This window comes from Jaculus jaculus, chromosome 1 (genome assembly GCF_020740685.1).
Source record: "Jaculus jaculus isolate mJacJac1 chromosome 1, mJacJac1.mat.Y.cur, whole genome shotgun sequence".
In the NCBI taxonomy this organism is placed as follows: Eukaryota; Metazoa; Chordata; class Mammalia; order Rodentia; family Dipodidae; genus Jaculus; species Jaculus jaculus.
Window position 1 is genome coordinate 303112939 of NC_059102.1, and position 22432 is coordinate 303135370.

The 22432-nt window shown below is 39.2% G+C and overlaps 2 protein-coding genes across 5 annotated transcripts in view; one reads left to right on the forward strand and one right to left on the reverse strand.

Moving 5' to 3' along the window:
* The window catches only part of Rabgap1l (RAB GTPase activating protein 1 like), a 682536-nt gene that overhangs the window by 549424 nt on the left and 110680 nt on the right, over window positions 1-22432 (reverse strand). For all 4 annotated transcript variants that reach the window (XM_045141715.1, XM_004658772.3, XM_045141714.1 and 1 more), the window contains exons 8-10: window positions 17531-17597; window positions 13719-13821; window positions 12228-12394 (exon numbers count right to left, since the gene is read on the reverse strand). In XM_045141715.1, the coding sequence (XP_044997650.1) occupies window positions 12228-12394; window positions 13719-13821; window positions 17531-17597 (337 nt within the window). The remainder of the gene's footprint in view (window positions 1-12227; window positions 12395-13718; window positions 13822-17530; window positions 17598-22432) is intronic.
* LOC123457638 (60S ribosomal protein L34-like) lies at window positions 9479-9778 on the forward strand. Its single transcript, XM_045141718.1, has one exon. It carries the CDS (start codon window positions 9479-9481, stop codon window positions 9776-9778), a length of 300 nt encoding a protein of 99 aa, XP_044997653.1.

Genomic DNA, 22432 nt, shown 5'->3' on the forward strand with positions numbered 1-22432 from the left:
CCTCCCATGCTCCTAGACAGGTAGAATTAATATTGTGAAAATGGCACTTCTACCAAAAGCAATATACAGATTTAATGCCATACCAATAAAAATACTGGCATCAAACTTCACAGAGACAGAAGAAATTACCTCAAAATTCATATGGCATGGCAGTAGGCCTCAGATATCCAAACATATCCTCAGAAGGAAAAAAAAAAAAAAAAAAAAACCACCTCTGGAGGTATCACCATACCCAATCTAAAGCTATATTACAAAGCCACAGTAACAAAAACAGCATGGTACTGCCATTAGAACAGAAATACGAACCAATTGAAGACTCAGACTTTAGGTCAAGTAACTACAGCTACTTGATCTTTGACAAAGGTGTCAATAATGTAGACTTGACAAAAGACAACATCTTCCACAAATGGTGTTGAACAAATTGGATGACCATATACAGAAAAATCAAACTAGACCCACTCATTTCTCCATAAACAAAAATCAAGTCCAAATGGATTAAAGACCACAATATAAGATCTGAAACTCTTCTCCTACTGGATTGAAGAACTCTCCATACAGGAGTGGGTAAAGATTTCCTGAACAAGACCCCAGTAGCCCTATAAATTAAGCAATGACTCAACCTATGTTATCTCATGAAGCCTAAAAGCTTTTGCACAGACAAACATACCATAAACAGAGCCAATTACCCACTAAATGGGAGAAAATCTTCACCAGCTATACCACTGACAGAAGCCTAATATCTAGAATCTACAAAGAACTCAAAACTAAACAATAAAAAAAAGCAAACAACCCAGTCCAAAACTGGGGCAGAGAACTGAATAGGAAGTTCTCAGAGGAAGAATTACAAATGGCTAACACACACTTACGAAAATGTTCAGCATCCCTAACCATTAGGGAAATGCAAATTAAAACAACCATGAGATTCCACCTTATTCCAGTAAGGATGGCAATCATTAAAAAAAACTAACAGCAGGGGCTAGAGGGAATGCTTAGCAGTTACAGCATTTGTCTGCAAAACCAAAGGACCCAGGTTCAATTCCCCAGGATCCTCGTAAACCAGATGTACAAGGGGGCGCATATGTCTGGGTTTCATTTGCAGTGGCTGGAGCCCTGGCATGCCCATCCTCTCTTTCTTCCTCTCTTTCTCTCGGTCAAATAAATAGATAAATAAAAATAAACTATTTTTTTTAATTTTTTATTTATTTATTTGAGAGCAACAGACACAGAGAGAAAGACAGACAGAGGGAGAGAGAGAGAATGGGCGTGCCAGGGCTTCCAGCCTCTGCAAACGAACTCCAGACGCATGCTCCCCCCTGTGCATCTGGCTAATGTGGGACCTGGGGAACTGAGCCTCGAACCAGGGTCCTTAGGCTTCACAGGCAAGCGCTTAACCGCTAAGCCATCTCTCCAGCCCAATAAACTATTTTTTTAAAATCTAACAACAACAAATGTTGGCAAGGATGTGGGGAAAGAGGAATACTCATCCACTGTTGGTGGGAGTGCAAACTTATATAACCGCTATGGAAATCAATTTGGAGATTCCTGAAAAGGATAAAAATAAGAGTTACCAACAGACCCATTTATTCCCTTACTGGGCATTTGTCCTAAGTGCTTCATGCATCACTACAAAGAGATTTGCTCAATCATGTTTATAGCTGCTCAATTTACTATATCTAAGAACTGGAATCAAACCAGATGCCAATCATTGGATGAATGGAAAATGAAGTTGTGGTACATTTACACAATGGAATTCTACTCAGCAGTTAAAAAAAAATCTATACAATGAAATTTGTAGAAAAATGGACAGATCATATTCCACAAACTCACACAATCACAGAAGGGCAAACACCACATGGTATCACTGCAGTTCCTAACCTGGACCTGCTTGAGTTGCTGACATACCTGATAGGCAACTCAAGGCCCAGACAATAGAGATGGAAGGGTCAGGGGGAATGGGGAAGGGGAGGGGAAGCAAACACGAAATTAAATCCAAAATGAGCTGATACCACAGCAACCTTTATCCTTGGAGATAACCTGAAAGATATAACCCTCAAATGGAGTAAGAGTAGCACCTGAAAAGTATGGCCCTGGTAAGGGTAGGATGAAGCCTAAGCTTAAAAGAAAAAAAAAAAAAAATCTGTCTCTGTCCCTAACTCCCAGTAACAGAAGTTGGTTGTTATCCATATTGAGCTATTGATGGGAGAGAGCTACAAGGTCCCCAAATCAAGACAGCTTTCTGTCAAAGCACTTGATTACCCGCCTGAGGCAAAAGCTAAGACCCTATTGCTGAAGACACCATATGCTGCCGACACACAGCATGGAGACACCTGGCTGAAATCCAGAAGAAAGCCATCCCCAGACAGTTAACCTGTCTAGTGCTGGAAAATGCTACATGAGCCAATGGGGGAAAATGGCCAACACCAGTCTGAGCAACCAGAAGTCTAAGCTACTCAGAAGCAAACACCCAGAAACGATGTACATGCCAGTGCAATAGTGGCACACAGCCTCAGTGGGTAACCAATAGCTTTCTGATTGGCTAAGAGATCTGCTCAATGTAAAGGAACCCATATCTAGAATTGGGAACAGATCAGAAGCCTATGGAGACAAAGATTATGTTGTCCACTGTCAAGCTCTCACTAGTCGTTGCCTGAAAGAGGGGTTAGATGGATCAGATTCTCCCTAAATTAATACTACTTATCCCACTTAAACTATGCTGACTTCACTCTCCATTGCAGAATCTGTTTTTTCAGAAGGTAGTGAAACTGGAAGAGATAAAGTACCATTCACACTTCAGCCAAGCCACAGCTAAAACCACAGAGGAATTGGGAAGGTGAGCAAGAGTGCTGCTTCCATGCTGTTCCTGATAACCAGCACCACGGTCTAGGCGACAGACCCTGAGGATACTCAACACATACCAAAGCAAAGATCCAGAGGCTCCTAAGAGCTCATCACTGAAGTAGACTTAAAGCTCACCCACCACGGCTCATGAAATTTGGCAGAAGAGGGGGCAGAAAGATTGTAAGAGCCACAGTTGAGATATCATGCCCAGAAGCATTCCCTCACCCCCAAAATAACTGACTGCTGCTCCCACAACACATAAACCACAACCCCATGGGGAATATCTGCAACCCCACTGAGGAGGGACCCCAACAGAATGCGGGCAGGGACGAGGGAAAAGTGGGTACCAACACATGATGTATCCATATAAAATATTTTGTTGATAGTAATAATAATAAGCACATGAGAGAAAACATGGAACTTATTTCCAGTAATAGAAAAAAGAGAAAATAACAGTTCATGAAATTGTTTCTAAGGCAATTTATCAAATAATAATAGTTGGTATCAGAATAATGTTTTGAAGATTTATGAACTTTACATTAGGGTACTTCAAGACAGTGATTTTAATTAAAAATCGCTTTGGAGAACTGGGTGTAGTGGTGCATACCTGTGACTTTGGCACTTGGGAAGTAGAGGTAGTAGGTTCACAGTTCAAGGTCAGCCTGTTGCTACACAAGGTCCTCTCCCAAAATTTTTATATGAAAACCGGGCATGGTGGCACGCACCTTTGATCCCAGCACTTGGGAGGCAGAGGAAGGAGGACCACTGTGAGTTCAAGGCCACCCTGAGACTACAAAGGTAATTCCAAGTCAGCCTGAGCCAAGGCCAAGCCCTTAAAAAAACAAAAACAAAAAGAAATTATATGCCACAGCATTGTCATGAGAAGCAATAAAAGTGGAAGCATCTAGACTTTCTAAATTCCCATTTTTCTTCCAGCTACTTTAGAAATCCTTCAATAAATATTTCAGAAGAAGAAAATATCAAGTGAAACATAATTTTTCTGTCCAGGAACTGGCTGAATGTCTGTCTGTCTCATTCTTTTTTAAAAAGTCAGGGTTTTGTTATGTCACTCTGGTGGCCTGGCACTCATTATATATAGCCAGGTAAGCCTTGAAGTTGTAGCAGTCCTCCGGCCTCAGCCTCCTGTGTGGTGGGATTATAGGTATGTGATACCACACCTAGCTTAATAAATTCTTTTTTTTTTAATTTATTTGACAGAGAAAGAGGGAGGGGAAGGGAGGGAGAGAGAGAGAATGGACGCACCAGGGACTTCAGCCACTGCAAACAAACTCCAGATGCATGCGCCCCCTTGTACATCTGGCTTATGTGGGTCCTGGGGAATCGAACCTGGGTCCCTTGGCGTTGTAGGCAAATGCCTTAAACACTAAGCCATCCTTCCATCTCAAATTCTTTTTCTTTGCTAGTTTTTTGTTTGTTTGTTTGTTTGTTTGTTTTTCGAGGTAGGGTCTCACTCTAGCCCCAGCTGACCTGGAATTCACTATGGAGTCTCAGGGTGGCCTTGTACTCACAGTGATCCTCCTACCTCTGCCTCCCGAGTGCTGGGATTAAAGGCGTGCACCACCACGCCTGGCACCATCTCAAATTCTTAAATGTACCAAATCTTCCAAAAGAAATTGGCTAACTTTTAAAACATAAGCTATACTATCCTATATATGTTGGCAACAAAAAGGTTTTAGCATTTTAATGGATGCTCATTCAGAAGTATCAATAACCAGGTTTAGCCTTCAAACCCATGAAAGGTAAGAAGAATGCATTTTCTCAAAGTGTAATTATTACATAAAATAATTTAAAATAGTTCTCTATATTTAGATTTGTACTTAGCATTTGTTTTGTTCCCAGTTATACTGGAAGAGGAAACTTTGAATCCCATTCAACATTTAGTCAATTGCTATTAACTTCTATCCCACTATTCTTCCAAAGTTGTCCAGGTCTTAGTCTAAGATTATTGTTCCTTATTTTGTAATCAAATCCCTAATTAATCTGCCTGCAATAAATAAGCTGCAGGTATTCTCTCCTGATAGAAACTATTTCCTCTCATCATACTTGGCCTCAGGTTCATGTGGTTTGCACCTAAATCAGTATTTACCCTTCTCATGTATCTGGCTCAGCCCTCTCTTCCTTTGGCAGTCACAAAACACCTGCATTCTCCAAGCTATATCCTTACCCTTCATCCTCATTAAACATCTGGGCTTAAGTGGTTCCACCTATTTCTATTCACAGTCTCAAGCACTGACCATTTTTTAAATCTTTATTCCAAGCTTTGGAAACAAATATCCAACTGCTTACCAAACATCTCTACGTGGGAGTCCATAGGAATAGTAAATTCAACATATCCAAATCTATACTATCCTTCATCACCCCAAAACTTTCTTACTGGAAAGATACCACTAGTCACACCAAGTAGCTTGGAAGTAATCCTAGCCTCCTTGTTCAACCTCAACTTCATATAAAGGCAAATATAAAATAGGATTGATTGTCACTCTCCAAAAGCCTCTTCATTTCATCTTTTCCATCATCCCCACTACAACTGCTTTCTTCTGAGGCAATTATAATTTCTTATCTTGGCCACAAACTGCCTACTCACTTAATATTTACTGACTCTAGTCTTGACATCATTTTCACAGATATCACAGTGACTTTTAACAATTCTAAAATTATATCATCATTCAGAGCTTAAAAGCCATCAGGGGTTCCTCTCTGCTACATTCCTGGACATGACAAAGACATACCTACTCAGAGAAAAGCTTCAGGAATACCCAGGTTCCCACAACTCTTGAACATTCCAGGTTATATCAGAGGTTTATTAATTTACCCAACTACTGCCTATGACTGAAATAGCCTTCTCAGCACTGGCAAACTTCAAATGAATGGAAGGACTTATATCCAGGCATGGTGGTACACACCTATAATCCCAGGACAAAAGCTTGACTTTTACATGACAAGTAGCTATTTTTTTTTAATTTTTTTGTTCATCTTTATTTATTTATTTGAGAGTGACAGAGAAAGAGGCAAATAGAGAGAGATTGAGAATGGGCGCGCCAGGGCTTCCAGCCACTGCAAACAAACTCCAGACACGTGCGCCCCCTTGTGCATCTGGCTAACGTGGGTCCTGGAGAATCGAGCCTCGAACCAGGGTCCTTAGGCTTCACAGGCAAGCGCTTAACCGCTAAGCCATCTCTCCAGCCCAAGTAGTCATTTTTTAATTGAGTCACTGTTACATGAAAGACAAAGGATTCCACTCAAACATAATAGACTAAACAGAAGGCAAAGCAGGCGAATAATTAACATTAAATTAACAATAACTGAGTAAGAATGTAGTTCATTGGTAGAGCCCTTGTCTAGCATGTCTGAGGCTCTGAGTTCATTTACCAATAATTTTTTAAAAAGCCAGTGTTCACTGAGCACTTATCAAGTGATAACCATTGTTCCTAAGGTTCATATGACAATTCTGTGAGGCTGTATAATTAAAGTCCTAATTTTAGAAATGAGGTTTATCTTATCTAAGGTTACACAGCCAGCAGGGTCATATACACTAGGTATATTGGAATACAAATTGAAGAGGCATGACTTGAATCCAGTATTATTACAAGTACTGTTTCTTGAGTCTCTATGTAATTTTACTGATGCACTTTTACCTAATATTGTAAATTTTTACTACCACATTCTTCATTCCTTATGGACTGAGAAGAGTTAATATTACTGACTCATGTGTCCTGCTTAGCACAATACTTGTCATATTGTAGGCTCTCAATAAATGTTTATTAAACTAAGTTGAGCACTGAAAATAACTTTAAGAATGAATAATAGCATGTCAGCAAAACTATAAAGTAAGTAAAACAGCCTTTGGCCTTCTTCCTTCATCTACTGACACTGTATCAAGCAGGCATGTCCTCTTGATTTCTTGACCTTGACCTCTAATTTAAAAAATCTAGCCTAAAGAAAGAATCAATAAAAACAATATGATTGGTAAAATTTATTAAGGTTTATTTCCTGGGGATGTTGGCATTTAAATGAATAGCAAAGCATTAAGTCAGGAGAATCAACATCTAATAATAAAATGTCAGAAATTCATTAGTATTAAATAGCTTTGTGGAGCAAAATCTCTGGGCAAATACTTTCCAAAGAATCATATAAAAGGAGAATGATCTTCCTAGGCAATATCAAACATCACTTAATTTTAGCAGCTAGGAGCCAATTTTCTTGGAGTAATAAGAGTTTTAAGTGCACTGACAAGGTAACAAGTCCTTGGATTTTTTTAATTAGTTTTTCAGGGAAAAAAAAGTGCAGTAACAGTATCAATAGTCAAAACTGGTGCAAGTAAAGAAAACACAAGTTGAAATGAATAGTTAAAAACAACTACTACACAGGGCTAGGGAGATAATTCAGCAGTTAAAGGTGCTTGCTTTCAAGACTGCTACCCCAAGTTTGATCTCCCAGCACCCACATGAAGCCAGACACATCAGCCTGTAATCTTAACAAACGTACGGCAATCGAAGGTAGAGCCAGGAGAATCCAGAAGCTTGCAGGCCAGTTAGACTGCCACACATGCAGCAGCAAAAATCAAAAGGGAGATCTCAAGTCTCAAGTCTCAAGTAAGGTGGAAAGAAAGGACAAGCACTCCCAAGGTTGTCCTCAGACCTCCCCACACATGGACCATGACATATGTACATTCCCCCAACACACACATGTCATACAGATACACACATGCCTACATACACAAGTTTTTAAAAAATGACTAGTATATAGAAATAATTTCAGTGAAAAAAATCCAATTTAATTTCTAGGCTGGAGGGATGGCTTGGCAGTTAAGGCATTCACTTGCAAAACCAGTGGTTCCCAGTTCAACTCTCTAGGACCCACAAAGCCAAGACGCACAAGAGGGTACATGCATCTGGAGTTCGTTTGCAAGGGCTGGAGGCCCTGGTGTGCCCATTCCCTCCCTCTCTCCCTCTCTCTCTCTGCCTCTTTCTCTCAAATAAATAAATAAAAATATATTTTTAAATAATCCAATTAATTCCTGGTGCCTAAGCCACTCTAAAACCAAAACTAAACTATTCTACTCCTCTGAATAATGGCTGTACCCAAATTTCTAAAGGTAATCTTGAATTGCATAAGATACTCATTTAATGCTTTCTTTCTATTAAATGTTTGGACAAATATTTCCAGATTACAATCCATGGCCACAAATCAATCCAGTTTTGTAGTCACAAAAAGAAATTAGTGTGACCTCATGCAGAATAAGCTGGTATAAGATAAGGATATTAATCGCAGCTCCGGAAATAATTAACCATGTAAATTTTAACAATTATTTAGATTCTCTGGTCTTTTTTATCATTTCTGCTCAGGGTGACTATAACTTCACATGTGCAGCAATCAATAATCTATTTTTCATGGCTTTCTTTAATATACAGTACTTGTGGTGGTTTGATTAAGGTGTCTCCCATAACTAAGGTGTTCCGATTGCTAGGCTCCCAGCTGATGGAAATTTGGGAACTAAAGCCTCCTGGAGTATATTGTTGGTGGCGGGCTTATGGGTGTTATAGTCAGCTCCCCCTTGCTAGTGTTTGGCACACTGTTCCGCTGCTGTTGTCCATCTGATGTTGGTGAGGAGGTGATGTCCACCCTCTGCTCATGCCAGCATTTCCCCCTGCCATCATGGAGCTTCCCCTTGAGTCTATACACCAAAATAAACCTTTTTTCCCACAAGCTGGCTTTGGTTGGGTGTTTTCTGCCAATAAGATGAACCTGACTGCAACAGTACTACATTTAGAAACTATATTCTTCATATTTAAGACACATTTAAATCAAGTCCATATTTAGTACAGATGAATATTACAAAAGACCTAATCTTCTTACTTCACATGAAACAGTCTCGTTACCAGCTTTAATGTGTTATTACTAAGAAAACTTACATGGTACTTAGCAAAGTCACTCAACTTAGAAGATTTTAAAATATGAGGTACTAATCTACTCCCTTTCTCTCTCTTTCTCTCTATGTATGTGTGCATGTGTGTGTATATATTTATATACATACAAACATACATACACACATGCATACATACATACATATAGGGGAGGGAGGAAAGGAAAGGAAGAGAGGGATAGCAAAAGGGAAGAAGAAAAAAGGAGAGAGAGCAGTCATATGAGAGATCATAAAAAGCTAACTTTTTTTCACAATTCTATAGAAGGTAGAATTCACATAATAATTGACTGTCAATAAAACAATGATAACACTTTTCTATACAGTTCCTTTATGCAACTTTAAACAATCCTTCGAAAATGATGAATTCTGACAGTGATACAAGCTATTTTTTTAAAGGGAAAAAAAGAAGACAGAATGGAAGGATAGATGGTAAAGAAAAACATCTCAAGCTGGGTGTGGTGGTACATGCCTTTGATTCCAGCACTTGGGAGACAGAGGTAGGAGGATCACCATGAGTTCAAGGCTACCCTGAGACTACATAGTGAACTCCAGGTCAGCCTGAGCTAGAGTGAGACCCCACCTCAAAGAAAAAAATCTCAAAAATATTAAAAGATGAACCGGGGTCTTCTTGACAATCAGCCGCCATCCGAGGACCCGCACAAGCAGGGCATCCTCAGGGGTTGAGCTGTACTCAGAATGGTCCAGCGTTTGACATACCGTCATAGGCTTTCCTACAACACAGCCTCTAACAAAACTAGGCTGTCCCGAACCCCTGGTAATAGAATTGTTTACCTGTACACCAAGAAGGTCAGGAAAGCACCAGAGTCAGCTTGCAACGAGTGCCCAGGCCGACTTCGAGGGGTTCATGCTGTGAGACCTAAACTCCTTATGAGATTGTCCAAAACACAAAAACATGTCAGCCAGGCCTATGGTGGTTCCATGTGTGCTAAATGTGTCTTTGACAGTATCAAGCAAGCTTTCTTTATTGAGGAGTAGAAAATTGTCGTGAAGGTGTTGAAGGCACAAGCACAGAGTCAGAAAGCTAAATAAATATGAAGCTTTTTAAATAATAAAAACCAAGGCTTGTTCTGTGCCTTTATGCTAATTCTGTTATTTTGATTTACTATTTGGGGTTTGGTTTCCATTATTTGAGGACTCCATAATTGATAGTTGCTGACCTTTTTTTCCCCAAAGAAAAAATAGTTGGAGGTCATTCTGACCACTGCTTTGAAACATAACTGGTCTTTTTTGTGCTTGTTTGTATATTGTATGCATATGTGTATACTTAGGTGCAGGCCAGAGGAGAACATTGGTGCCCTCATGGCTTGCACTCAATATATATGTATGCCAGTCCACACCCCTGCCCATACTAGTGTTAAAGACTATACCTAGTCTTTAGACTATATTGTTTTTGAGAGACAGACAGAGAGTATGGGCATGCCTTGGCTGTTGCAAATAAACTCCAGACACATGCATGTATGCATGCACACACATATGCATGGCACTTTGTGCATCTGGCTTTATGTGGATACTGAGAAATCAAACCTGAGCTGTCAGGTTTTGCAGAGCGGCACTGCAGCATCTCTTTAGCTCCCATATGTGGATTTTTTTAAATTATCTTTTATTAACAACTTCTATGATTATAAACAATATCCCATGGTAATGCCCTCCCTCCCCCCAATTTCCCCTTTGAAATTCCATTCTCCATCATATCCCCTTCCCCTCTCAATCAGTCTTTTATTTTGTTGTCATCTTTTACCACCTATTATGATAGTCTTGTGTAGATAGTGTCAGGCACTGTGGGGTCATGGATATCCAGGCCATTTTGTGTCAGGAGGAGCATGTTGTAAGGATTCCTACCCTTCCTTAGGCTCTTAATGTTCTTTCTGCCACCTCTTCCGCAATAGACCCTGAGCCATGGAAGGTGTGATTGATATACTTCAGTGCTGAACACTCCTCTGTCACTTCTTCCCAGCACCATTATGCCTTCTGAATCATCCCAAGGTCACTGCCATCTCCTTTTATGATGGTCTTTTGTAGGTAGTGTCAGACACTGAGGTCATGGATATCCAGGCCATATGTGGATTCTCATGTGGTCTCTATCCCATGAGGCCAAGTCAGACACCTGATCTTCGGGTTATTTGTAATGAAGCTTTTTGTATTTCATATTTAAGTCCTCTGGAAAATGTTCTCTTAGAGGCTCAAAGCACCTTGTTCAACAATTAATGAGCTACTGTATGTGAAATCCTAAGTCAAGGGTACAGTGGTACTCACCTTGAACTTGGAGTCCAGGTCAGGACATGAAAATAGGGGCTTTTTGTAACTATACAGTATTGGTATAAGTGAGTGGGCTTTTCAAGGCAGGATCTCTGGGACCCAGGCTGACCTTGGTGGTCCTCCTACCTCAGCCTCCCCATTTGATGGGATGAAAGGCATATGTTCCATATCTGGCTTTATTTTTTTATTATTTGCAAGGAGCTGTAATGCTTGGCTATAAGCCTCATCCCAAATGCCCTGCGTGTAAGATCTGATTTGTTACTGTCTTCTAAGACTAGTTGTTCCATATCCTGCCATTCTAAAACCAGCCCAAGCTAAGTTTTAGACACTGGAAGAATCAAGGGAAATCAGTCTGTCCTTTAACCTAAATTTGAACATTAACTAATATAGCATAACAAATGTCTGTAGAGGAGTTTGTTCTTGATACCTTAAGATAGAACTCAGAGAGAAAGAGGCAGATAGAGAGAGAGAGAGAGAGAATGGGCACGCCAGGGCTTCCAGCCTCTGCAAACGAACTCCAGACGTGTGCGCCCCCTTGTGTATCTGGCTAACGTGGGACCTGGGGAACCGAGCCTCGAACTGTGGTCCTTAGGCTTCACAGGCAAGCACTTAACTGCTAAGCCATCTCTCCAGCCCAACATTTTACTTTCTAACCCTGACAAACTTACAGATGCCATTTAATATGAAAATAAGCTTATACCCTTACTTATGAGCCAAATAAGTTGCTTGGATAATGTGGCTTCGCTAATGTTGCAAACAGAAATAAGCAATTAGGTACATGTAGGAAATTTATTCATTTTAATTTTATAAGCATAGAATATTTCTGTGACTGGATGTTTTCATAATTCTTGCTGTTTCAAGTAACCACAGAGAAAAAGCCAAAAAAAGTTGTTTTATATGTTTTATTTCATGGTCAATAGTAGTATGGTCATACTTGAAACACAGACTTTACAGGTTTATTTAAACACCTAATTATTACATTTGCTAGGTTTTTTTTATCTTATGTATAATCCAGATGTGGATTTTTAAATACTCCATTGATTGACTTCAAATACACTTGTTTTTGAAGCATATCATTGCTTTTAATTGTGATGTAAGAAATGATCTTTACCTTAAAAATTAAGCTTAAAAATAAAATGGTATTACATTTTAAAAAAAAAGGTCTTACCTGTTTCAACCTCATGAAGAAAGTCTCTGTGAATGTCTTCCTACTGAAATACCAAAACCGCTCATTTGCAGGGTACACACGGACCACGGTCTCCAGGAGAAAGCGGACAGGCTCCACCACTTCTGTGACTACCATATCCACTGCCACTGTCATGTACACTCGTTTATCTGTAGTAAAAATTTTCTGGATTTTATACTGGTTTTATTATTCCTTGATTATTTAAGAAAACAGCCTACAGATTACATACCAATTAAAATCACAACAATTCCACATACATGAAGTACCAAGTTTGAATCCCCAGCATCCAAGTAAATGCTGGGTAAGTGTACTGGAATAAAAAATTACAAATAAGGGCTGAAGTTGGCTTAGTGGTTAAGCCACTTGTCTTCGAAGCCTAAGGACCCACATTAGATGTCTCTCCAGAGCCCACATAAGCCAGACATACAAAGGTGAGGCAGCGCAAGGTCACACATGCCCACTAGGTGGCACAAGTGTCTGGAGTTCGCTCTCAGTAGCTGAGGCCCTGGCATGACAATTCTCTCTCCTCTCTCTCGCTCTCACTCTTGCTTTATCTTTAAAAAAAAATTGGGATAATAAACATAATGGATAAATGAAAATGTGACTAACATTTACAAGTTACTGATTGCCACTAAGCATGTTAAATAAAATGTAAGTATGCAGAGAAAAAAATTTTGGTATAAATTCCCCAAAACAAAATGATCAGAATGCATAATAAATAAATGAAAAATAGGGCTGGAGAGATGGCTTAGCGGTTAAGCGCTTGCCTGTGAAGCCTAAGGACCCCAGTTCGAGGCTCGCTTCCCCAGGTCCCACGTTAGCCAGATGCACAAGGGGGCGCACGCATCTGGAGTTTGTTTGCAGAGGCTGGAAGCCCTGGCATGCCCATTCTCTCTCTCGCCCTCTATCTGTCTTTCTCTCTGTGTCTGTCGCTCTCAAATAAATAAATAAATAATAAATAAATAAATTTTAATAAATGAAAAATATATGCAATCTACAATGCTTACAAAGTTAAAATAACCCAAAATATTCAAATTTCCAGAATTTCTTTGCTGTCATCTTTCCTATTCCTGTATCACTCCCACTCAAATAAAACAACCCTATAGTAATAAATAAAGCACAAAAATCAAATGCTTTCTACATGATCTAATTAAATTAAGATACCTTGTTAGCACAGCAGATAGCATGTCAATCTCATTAAAAAAATGCTCATTTTAAATAAGATTTGGATTTTCCTTAAAATGTAACAAAACAAGATTGTTAATAAGCATTAATAAGAAGTGCTTTTTTATTTTTTGGACTGTTTTTCCTTTTTAGGCAGAATCTTACTCTAGCCCAGGATGGTAAAGAACTCTGTAGCCCAGGCTAGCCTCAAACCCATGGTACTTCTCCTACAGTAGCCTCCCAAGTGTTGGTATTATAGGTATGAGCCACCACACCTAGGACCCTAAGAAATCTTTTAAGAAAAGTCACCTTTTGGGGTTTCTTCATTAAGTGCCAGAAATATTGGTGCATTAGGGTTCCACATGCCAGTGATGACATAGGCTCTCCCATCACAGCTCTTTCCCATGGATTCCTATAAAAGTTCAAACATTCATCATTTATGATATACGCAAGTAACCCAATATTCTAAACTATAGCTTCTTTATAAACTATTTTAAATATTTATTTATTCATTTATTTATTAGAGAGAGGAAGAGGAAGAGGCAGATTGATAGAGAGAATGGGCACACCAGAGCCTCCAGCCACTGCAAACGAACTCCGGACACATGCACCACCTTGTGCATCTGGCTTACGTAGATACTGGGAAATTGAACCTGGTCCTTAGGCTTTGCAGGAAAGCACCTTAACCACTAAGCAATCTCTCCAGCCCTAAACTATAGCTTTTAATCAGTTTAAGTCAATAAAATTTGGAGCTACATCCTAATAGGAACTTTATTTTTACTATAAAAAAATTTTCAGTGAGAGCTTTTGGAAGGTTACCTCCTAGACATGAAGTGGTCATTGCATTCATGACCTCTCACTAGTTGTGGCTACCTGAACCAGATCTGTACAACACTGAGCTCATAAACTTTTCTAAATGGCTGAAGAAGGAGATACCAAAAAAGGCAGCAAAGTAGAAGAAATGTTTGGAAATTATCAATAAAAAGTATTAAACCTTTTCTCACTACAAAATCATTTCTTTTTTAAAAAAATATTGTATTTGAGCCGGGCATGGTGGTGCACACCTTTAATCCCAGCACTCGGGAGGCAGAGGTAAGAGGTTCACTGTGAGTTCAAGGCCACCCTGAGAATGCAGAGTTAACTCCAGGTCAGCCTGAGCTAGAATGAGACCCTACCTCGAAAAAACAAAAAAATGCTGGGCGTGGTGGCGCACGTCTTTAATCCCAGCACTCGGGAGGCAGAGGTAGGAGGATCGCCGTGAGTTTGAGGCCACCCTGAGACTACATAGTGAATTCCAGGTCAGCTTGAGCCAGAGTGAGACCCTACCTCGAAAAACCAAAAAAAAAATAAATAAATAACAACAATAGTAATAATAATAATTTTATTTATTTGAGAGAGGGAGACAGAGAGAGACAGAGAGAGACAGAGAGAGAGAATGTGTGCACCAGGGCTTCCAGCCACTGCAAATGAACTCCAGATGCATGCACCGCCTTGTGCATCTGGCTTACGTGGGTACTGGGGAATCAAACTGAGGTCTTTGGCTTTGTAGGCAAGCGCCTTAACTGCTAAGCCAACCCTCCAGCCCCAAATCATTTCTTGAATATTAAACTTTCCTACAGCTAGCTCAAACACAGTTTGAATCCCCCACAATGATGAACTATACCATCTTAAACCATGAGCCAAAAAAATTCTTTCTTCCCTAAGTTGCTTTTTTCAGGTATTTTGTCATAAGAATGATAAAATACAGTGTTATTTATAATTATGACTTTCCTTTTCCTGAAGATCTGAAACTACATTGATAGATTTAGTAAACTAGAAGACTCAATTTACCTTATTATAAAATATTTTCAGGGAAGAAACACCAGTCAATATTGCTTAAAAATTGGGCTACACAGCTGGGTGTGGTGGCACACACCTTTAATCCCAGCACTTGGGATGCAGAGGTAGAAGGATCGCCATGAGTTCAAGGCTACCCTGAGAGTATATAGTGAATTCCAGGTCAGCCTGGGCTAGGGTGAGACCCTACCTCAAAAAAAAGAAAAAGAAAACTGGGCTACATAGATGGCACAGTGGACCCTTTCTACACAGTGTGAGGGACCAGAATTTGGACCCCCAGCACCCACATAAATGCCAGTGAGCATGGCAAGCCATTAGCACTGAGATGGAACAGGGGATCCCAAGGATGAGCAGGCTAGCTATACTAGCCAAACCAGCAAGGTCTGTGTTCAAATGAGAGGCCCTGCTTCAGTAAATGCATGGAGAACAGTGAAGAAGGCACCTAACACCAGCATCTGGCCTCCATATGCACACACATGAACATGCACCCCCCAACATGTGTCCCCACACATAAACACCTGCATCCACACCACACACAAAAGCACTGTTCCAAACAAATTTTAAAAGTCTCACAAATTGTCAAGTTAAATGCATTGTGCATGTTTTTTGATGTCTTTTAGAGCAAATAAAGTAGGATTAAGGCTTGTTTTCAGTTTCACATGACATTTGGGTGTAACACAGAAGCAGAAGTATTAGCATCTTGCTCCAGAGAGCAGAACTAAGACTAATTAGGCAAAATTATAAGGAATATACCTTCCCCTAATTGCAAACAACTTTTCAATAACCACACTGTCCCTTGGATTTCAATATAAGGGAAGAAGTTCTTTTTTATTAGATATAATCTAGCCAATTGCTAGTGACCACATAGTAAGAGTGCATGAAAACCAAGAGCACTGGTTAACAGCAAATCATGACTCTGGATTATTATACACAACTGCCCAACCAGATGTCACTCAGGCAAGACTACTTCTCTTTCCAGGAGCAAGAATGTCAACAAGGCCTTTGATTTTGGTGACAGATTTGACAAAGTAGTCTCAGAAGTTCATAGAAGTGCTATATATCTGATTTTAGGCTTTAGGACTGATTTCTGCAAGTAATTCAATCTTTTAAACTCTGAAAGACCATAACTAAGACCTAGTTAGTGCTCTCAACATACTTCCTCTAGGAATTTTTAGGCTTCAAAGTGCTATGGTCTGCCTTAGGTAAACCCATGTTCATTACTGACATGCTGTAGAACAGGCAACACAGATGGCTCAATAAGTAATTTATGTTTTCACTTTCAATGTAACTGCTTGTCCTTGTCTGACCTATCCAGGTTGTGCTTTCTACTACCAGAGCTCATAGTGCGACTGAACACTATCCACTGCTGGACTTAAAGAGTGTGTAGGCACCAAAAGACTACGAACCCTCAAATTTAAGATCTGTTTTTTATACTTGTATATAACTCCAGCACTTTGCACACTGCTTGGCACACAAACAGGTACCCGAAATCAACTGCTAGAAATTCAGTACTGACATCACCTTGAAATAATTCAAAGGAACATTTCTCATCATGATATTTAAATGGCATTTACAAAACACAATTGAAAGGAAGATTACATGTCATTCCTCCTACCATGAAATTTAAAAATATCAGTTGATTATGGAATTTTATACTTACTCTAAAATAATGATATCCTATAATATTTTAAAATCACAATGTAAATGTTTTCATTGACTGCAACATTAAAAGGTGTTTCTATTTGAGTTAAGATACCTTACTACTTTCACCAGAAATACCAGCCCTGGAAAATATTTTATTTGTATTTAAAGGCATTCCTTAAAGAAATACAATAAATATACTTTGCCAAGGACATAAAATCAAGAATTAATTTAGAAAGAGAAATGCTTTAAAGAAAACAAGTATCATTATAATACTGAACTTAACAGTGCAGTAAAATAAACTAAAGGTTCCAAATTCATTTTGGATGTATTTGTCATAATCATATACCTGTCATTTTGGGCTCAAAGAAAAAACTTCTAAGAAACAAAACAGATGAATAAATGGACTTTATCATAACAATATCCTTTTATTTACTTTTCAACTTACATATGATCGTTTTGATGGAAATTTTCCTAAATCTTTCCCTCATGTGTAATTTTAAGTCTGAGTTTCAAAATTTAATTATTGTTATCACAAAGCCAAAATAAATAACTGACAATAAGACAAAAACTTTTAGATAGAAAATAAGAACCTAGAATAACTACTATCTGTACTTGAATAAGATGCTTAAGATTATAATTACCATATCCAGTAAATGCATGTCACTGTTCTTCACATTTCGACCTGGGCTTAATAACATTCCAAAACATCTGAAAATATTGGGAAGAAAGAAAAGGGTAAATAAGGTACCAAGAATACACAGAAGCCCAGTGAGCAAAAATCCCTTAAAATAATTATACAATGATCTGAGTTTTGTACTTATAAACTGCATTAAATTTTCTTCTAGAAACATTAGAAATAAAGATTCATAATAAAATAACATAAAAGTCATAGGAACAAGGTATCAAAATTCCCAGGTCTTTATTTTTCATGTAAAAAGCAACCACAGTATCCTAATAATGGCAACAAGTTATTAAGAAAATATGGCCGTAAGTAAGAGTTAGTTCCCAGGGAACTAAGAGGTTTTATTTGCCTTGCAATTATTCCAAATATGTAGGTATAGATCAATTAACCCACTGAAATAAAACAGGGTGTTTTAAAAAATAAAATAAGAAAACTGGGCGTGGTGGTGCACACCTTTAATCCCAGCACTTGGGAGGCAGAGGAAGGTGGATCGCCATGAGTTCGAGGCCACCCTGAGATTACATAGTGAATTCCAGGTCAGCCTGGGCTAGAATGAGACCTTACCTCGAAAAACAAAAAAAAAAAAAAAAAAGAAAGAAATAAAAGACTTTACTTTCTCTGCACCAATCCAGACTCACAGAAAGTATTACCCTGGCTTTCAAGAAGTCATGTTCCCTGAGTAGCATGTTTGTGCTATATTGAAAACAGTCAGATAAGCCTCCTTTCTAAAAGGGCTATCATACTGGTGAAGACATTATCTAACACATGATTAACATATCATTAACTATTCAGTCCTTGCTTTCTGATGCTGATGAAGACTGAGGAATCCTACCAGCTCTATTACCTTATTTGGAACAGATTTTCATGCACTCTTAAATTCGGAAAATCTAAGATTTTTATGTTTTCTAGACTACGTTGTCTCCACTGTACAGATAAGCAAATCAAAGTCCATATAAGTTAAACAATCTACTCAAGGGTTAGAGGGATGGCTCAGTAGATAAAGCCTGCTTGGAAAGCATGATGAGCTGGGTTCAATTCCCCATTTCCCATATAAAGCCAGATGAGCAAAATGACACGTGTCTGGAGTTCATCTGCAGTCGCAGGAGGCCCTGACGCTCCCATATTCATTCTTTTTTTTTCTCTATCTTGCAAATAAATACATAAATACATAAATAAAATTCAAAAACATCTACTCAAATTCATATTGATACTAAATAGGTCTTACAATTCAGCGAGCAATATAATCTGTGCAGAGTGTTGCTCTGCCAATGGTGCAGAGCCACAGTTCAGTGTTTTGATCATGGCTTCCTAAAATGTGAAGATAGGTTGTAGAGTATAGAAGGGATAAAGAATGTAAGAAAGCATTAAAAAAAATTGGCATGTTGTGTATTTGTTGTATGTGTAATGTGATGTGCATGTGCACACTCATGTGAAGGCCCCTGGAGAATGTCAGGTACTACCCCTAACATTCTTCTGTCATATTTTCTTTAGACAGAGCCTCTCACTGAGCTCAGAACTGCCATATTTGGATTCTCCAGTTTCTGCTTCCCACTGGACTGGGGCTACAGATGTGCAAGGCAGCACCCAGTCTTGCATAGGTGCCAAGGAATCAACCTCAGGATTTATTATGCCCTCTCCGGTGCTCATGCTTGCATGAGAATGCAAGCAGTCTTCCCTGCTGAGCCAATCTTTCCAGCCCCAAGCATAAGCTTTGTTTAAATTTCAAAACAGTGTCAGGAGCTGAGGATGTAGCTCAGTGGTTAAGCTTGCCTAGCACATGTGAGGTCTTAAGGTTGATCCTGACAGACTTAACCTTTCCTACACATTATGCTCCAATTTGTATCTTACATGGGTTTCTTAAAGAATAATTTGTGTTATAAGGTTTTCTAAATTATAAAGCTATTACATATTCATTCTAACAACCTAGCAAATATCAAACGGCTGAATATTAAAAAAATATTCTAAAAAAATTCTTCAATTTCCAGGTAAGATGGAGGCATAGTAGCCACACCAAGGCAGCTTAGGGAGGGGGGGAAAAAAAAAACAGAAAAACATCAAAATACACTCTTATACCAAAAAGTGAAAGTGGGGCTGGAGAGATGGCTTAGCAGTTAAGCGCTTGCCTGTGAAGTCTAAGGACCTCGGTTAGAGGCTCGGTTCCCCAGGTCCCACGTTAGCCAGATGCACAAGGGGGCGCACGCGTCTGGAGTTCATTTGCAGAGGCTGGAAGCCCTGGCGCGCCCATTCTCTCTCTCTTCCTCTATCTGTCTTTCTCTCTGTGTCTGTCGCTCTTAAATAAATAAATAAATAATTTTTTTTTTTAAAGTGAAAGTGTATAAGTTTTTCTAAACCGTAGCAGAGAGGCAGAAGAGACCAAGATCTTCCAGAAAGAAGGAAAACAGCCAGAATCCTGCTGAGACACCAGTGGCACCGGCTGGCCCGCCTGCCCACCCAGCTGGGATTTTCCACTCACACCAGCCTTCTTGCAAAGTCAAGAAAGCTGAAGGAGAAGACAGCAGGGACCAGCTGAGCAGCTGCTGAAGAACACAAACGAGACCAGCTGAGCTGCTCTGGTACAACTCCGGGCATCCTGCAGTCTCCAAAGAACTCATTCAGACCCCAGCTGCAGAGCATCCAGCACAGATGATCAGAATACCAGATCCACAGTACAACAAAGAGAGATCAAGGTAGGCACTCACATTGGTGATATTGTAAGCCATGCCAAGGTAACTTACACAAAGGCAGGTACATAGGCCTTCACTGGAAGTGTTAATCTCTCTTTCCATGTCAGGGCAGGTTATAAATTACATATTCTTGGTTGTCTTAACCATTCTCAAATAAGCTGTATTTTGGGGTTTACAATTGTGGCCTTTGAAAGTTTCCTGATTCATCTCCTGAGTGCATTTGCAGTGGCTAGAGGCCCTTGGGGCACCCATTCTCTCTCTTCACCTGCCTCCCTCTCTTTCATAAATAAAATAAAGTAAAAGAGTTCAAGGCCCACTTAGGATACATGAGGCCCTTTATTAAAAAAAAAAAAAAAAAAAAAAGCCGGGTGTGGTGGTGCACTTCTTTAATCCCAGCACTCGGGAGGCTGAGGTAGGAGGATTGCCACATGTTCTAGGCCACCCTGAGACTACACAGTGAATTCCAGGTCAGTCTGAGCTAGTGACACCCTACCTCTAAAAAACAAAAATTAAAAAAAATTAAAAAAAAAAAAAGATAGTTGGGAAGTCTCATATTACCAAAGTGGCTGAATTTTTTTCCTCCTTAGTAAAGAGATAAAGTAGAGAAAAGCATACACTGCAAAGGTGTTCCCAGGACACAAAGTAGTATGAAACACTAAAGTCATACAAACTGAAATTATGTACATAATCAATTAAGTATGACTGTTCTGTGACCTTTAAATTTGTCAAAACTGTGAAACTTCTATCATTTATGGATGTACAGGAATATAAAATAAAACTATTTAGAAATATAACTATAAACACTGACATTAAAATTAAAGAATTTGGGCTGGAGAGATGGCTTAGCAGTTAAACACTTGCCTGTGAAGCCTAAGGACCCTGGTTTGAGGCTCAATTCCTCACGACCCACATAAACCAGATGTACAAGGGGGCACATGCATCTGAAGTTCATTCGCAGTGGCTGGAGGCCCTGGTACACCCATTCTCTCTGTCTGTGTCTGTCTGTCTGTCTGTCTGTCTCTCTCTCTCTCTCTCTCTCTCTCTCTCCCTCTTTATCCATCTGTTGCTCTCAAATAAATAAAAATAAATAAATAAACAAAAAATATTAAAAGCATTTGAGCCGGGCATGGTGGCACAGCCTTTAATCCCAGTACTTGGGAGGCAGATGTAGGAGGATCGCCATGAGTTCAAGGCTACCCTGGACTACATAGTGAATAAGGTCAGCCTGAGGTAGAGTGAAACCCTACCTCAAAAAAACAAACAAAAAAAAAAAGTAAAGCATCTGAAAATCCCTTAGGCTCTCTTGTAATTTTCAGGACAGAATAAGCATCTTTTTATGCCTTAGTGAACTGTTTTATTTCTAAATTTCAATCCACTCCCAATATTTTATCCTTTAAATTACAATCTTGTGAACTATTCAAAAGAACCTTTAGTGTGAAGATTTTGCCAGTTACTTCCACTGTGACATTCTTTTTTTTTATCATTGCCACTTTATTTATGTTGCTAAGTTTGTCTTCCCTAAGCTCCTCTGTCTATGTAGCCAGAATCTCTGGAAAAACAGCAGTGTCAATATTCCATAGTCAGCTTTCTTCCCTAAGTGTATGTAAATCCCAGTCAAATCCTGAAACATTATGTCTACAATGAAGGAAACATTTTGTTAAACTATAAACATATTCTGTGCTTTCTCAAATGATGCTTGGGTATTGTCAATTGCATGCTTTATGTAATATTATTTCCAAAATTTAACTTAGGAAAACTACATGACTTCCTTGTAATTTAACAATTCCCATGCGGTATCTTTTAACACTTTAGCTCCAATGCTAGAAATACTAGTTTAATTTTTTTAAATATTTTACTTACTTATATGACAGAGAAAAAGAGGCAGAGAGAATGGGCGCACCAGCGCCTCCAGGCACTGGAAAGGAACTCCAGATGCATGTGTCCTCTTGTGTATCTGGCTTATGTGCATACTGGAGAATGGAACAGAGATCCTTTGGCTTTGCAGGCAAATGCCTTAATGGCTAAACCATCTCTCCAGCCCCTAGTTTTAATTTTTTGTTCGTTTGTTTTGTTTTCTGAGGTAGGGTTTCACTCTAGTCCAGGCTGACCTGGAATTCACTATGGAGTCTTAATCTTCAATCCAAAGTATGAGTTGAGTTGCTCCAATTCAACTATAA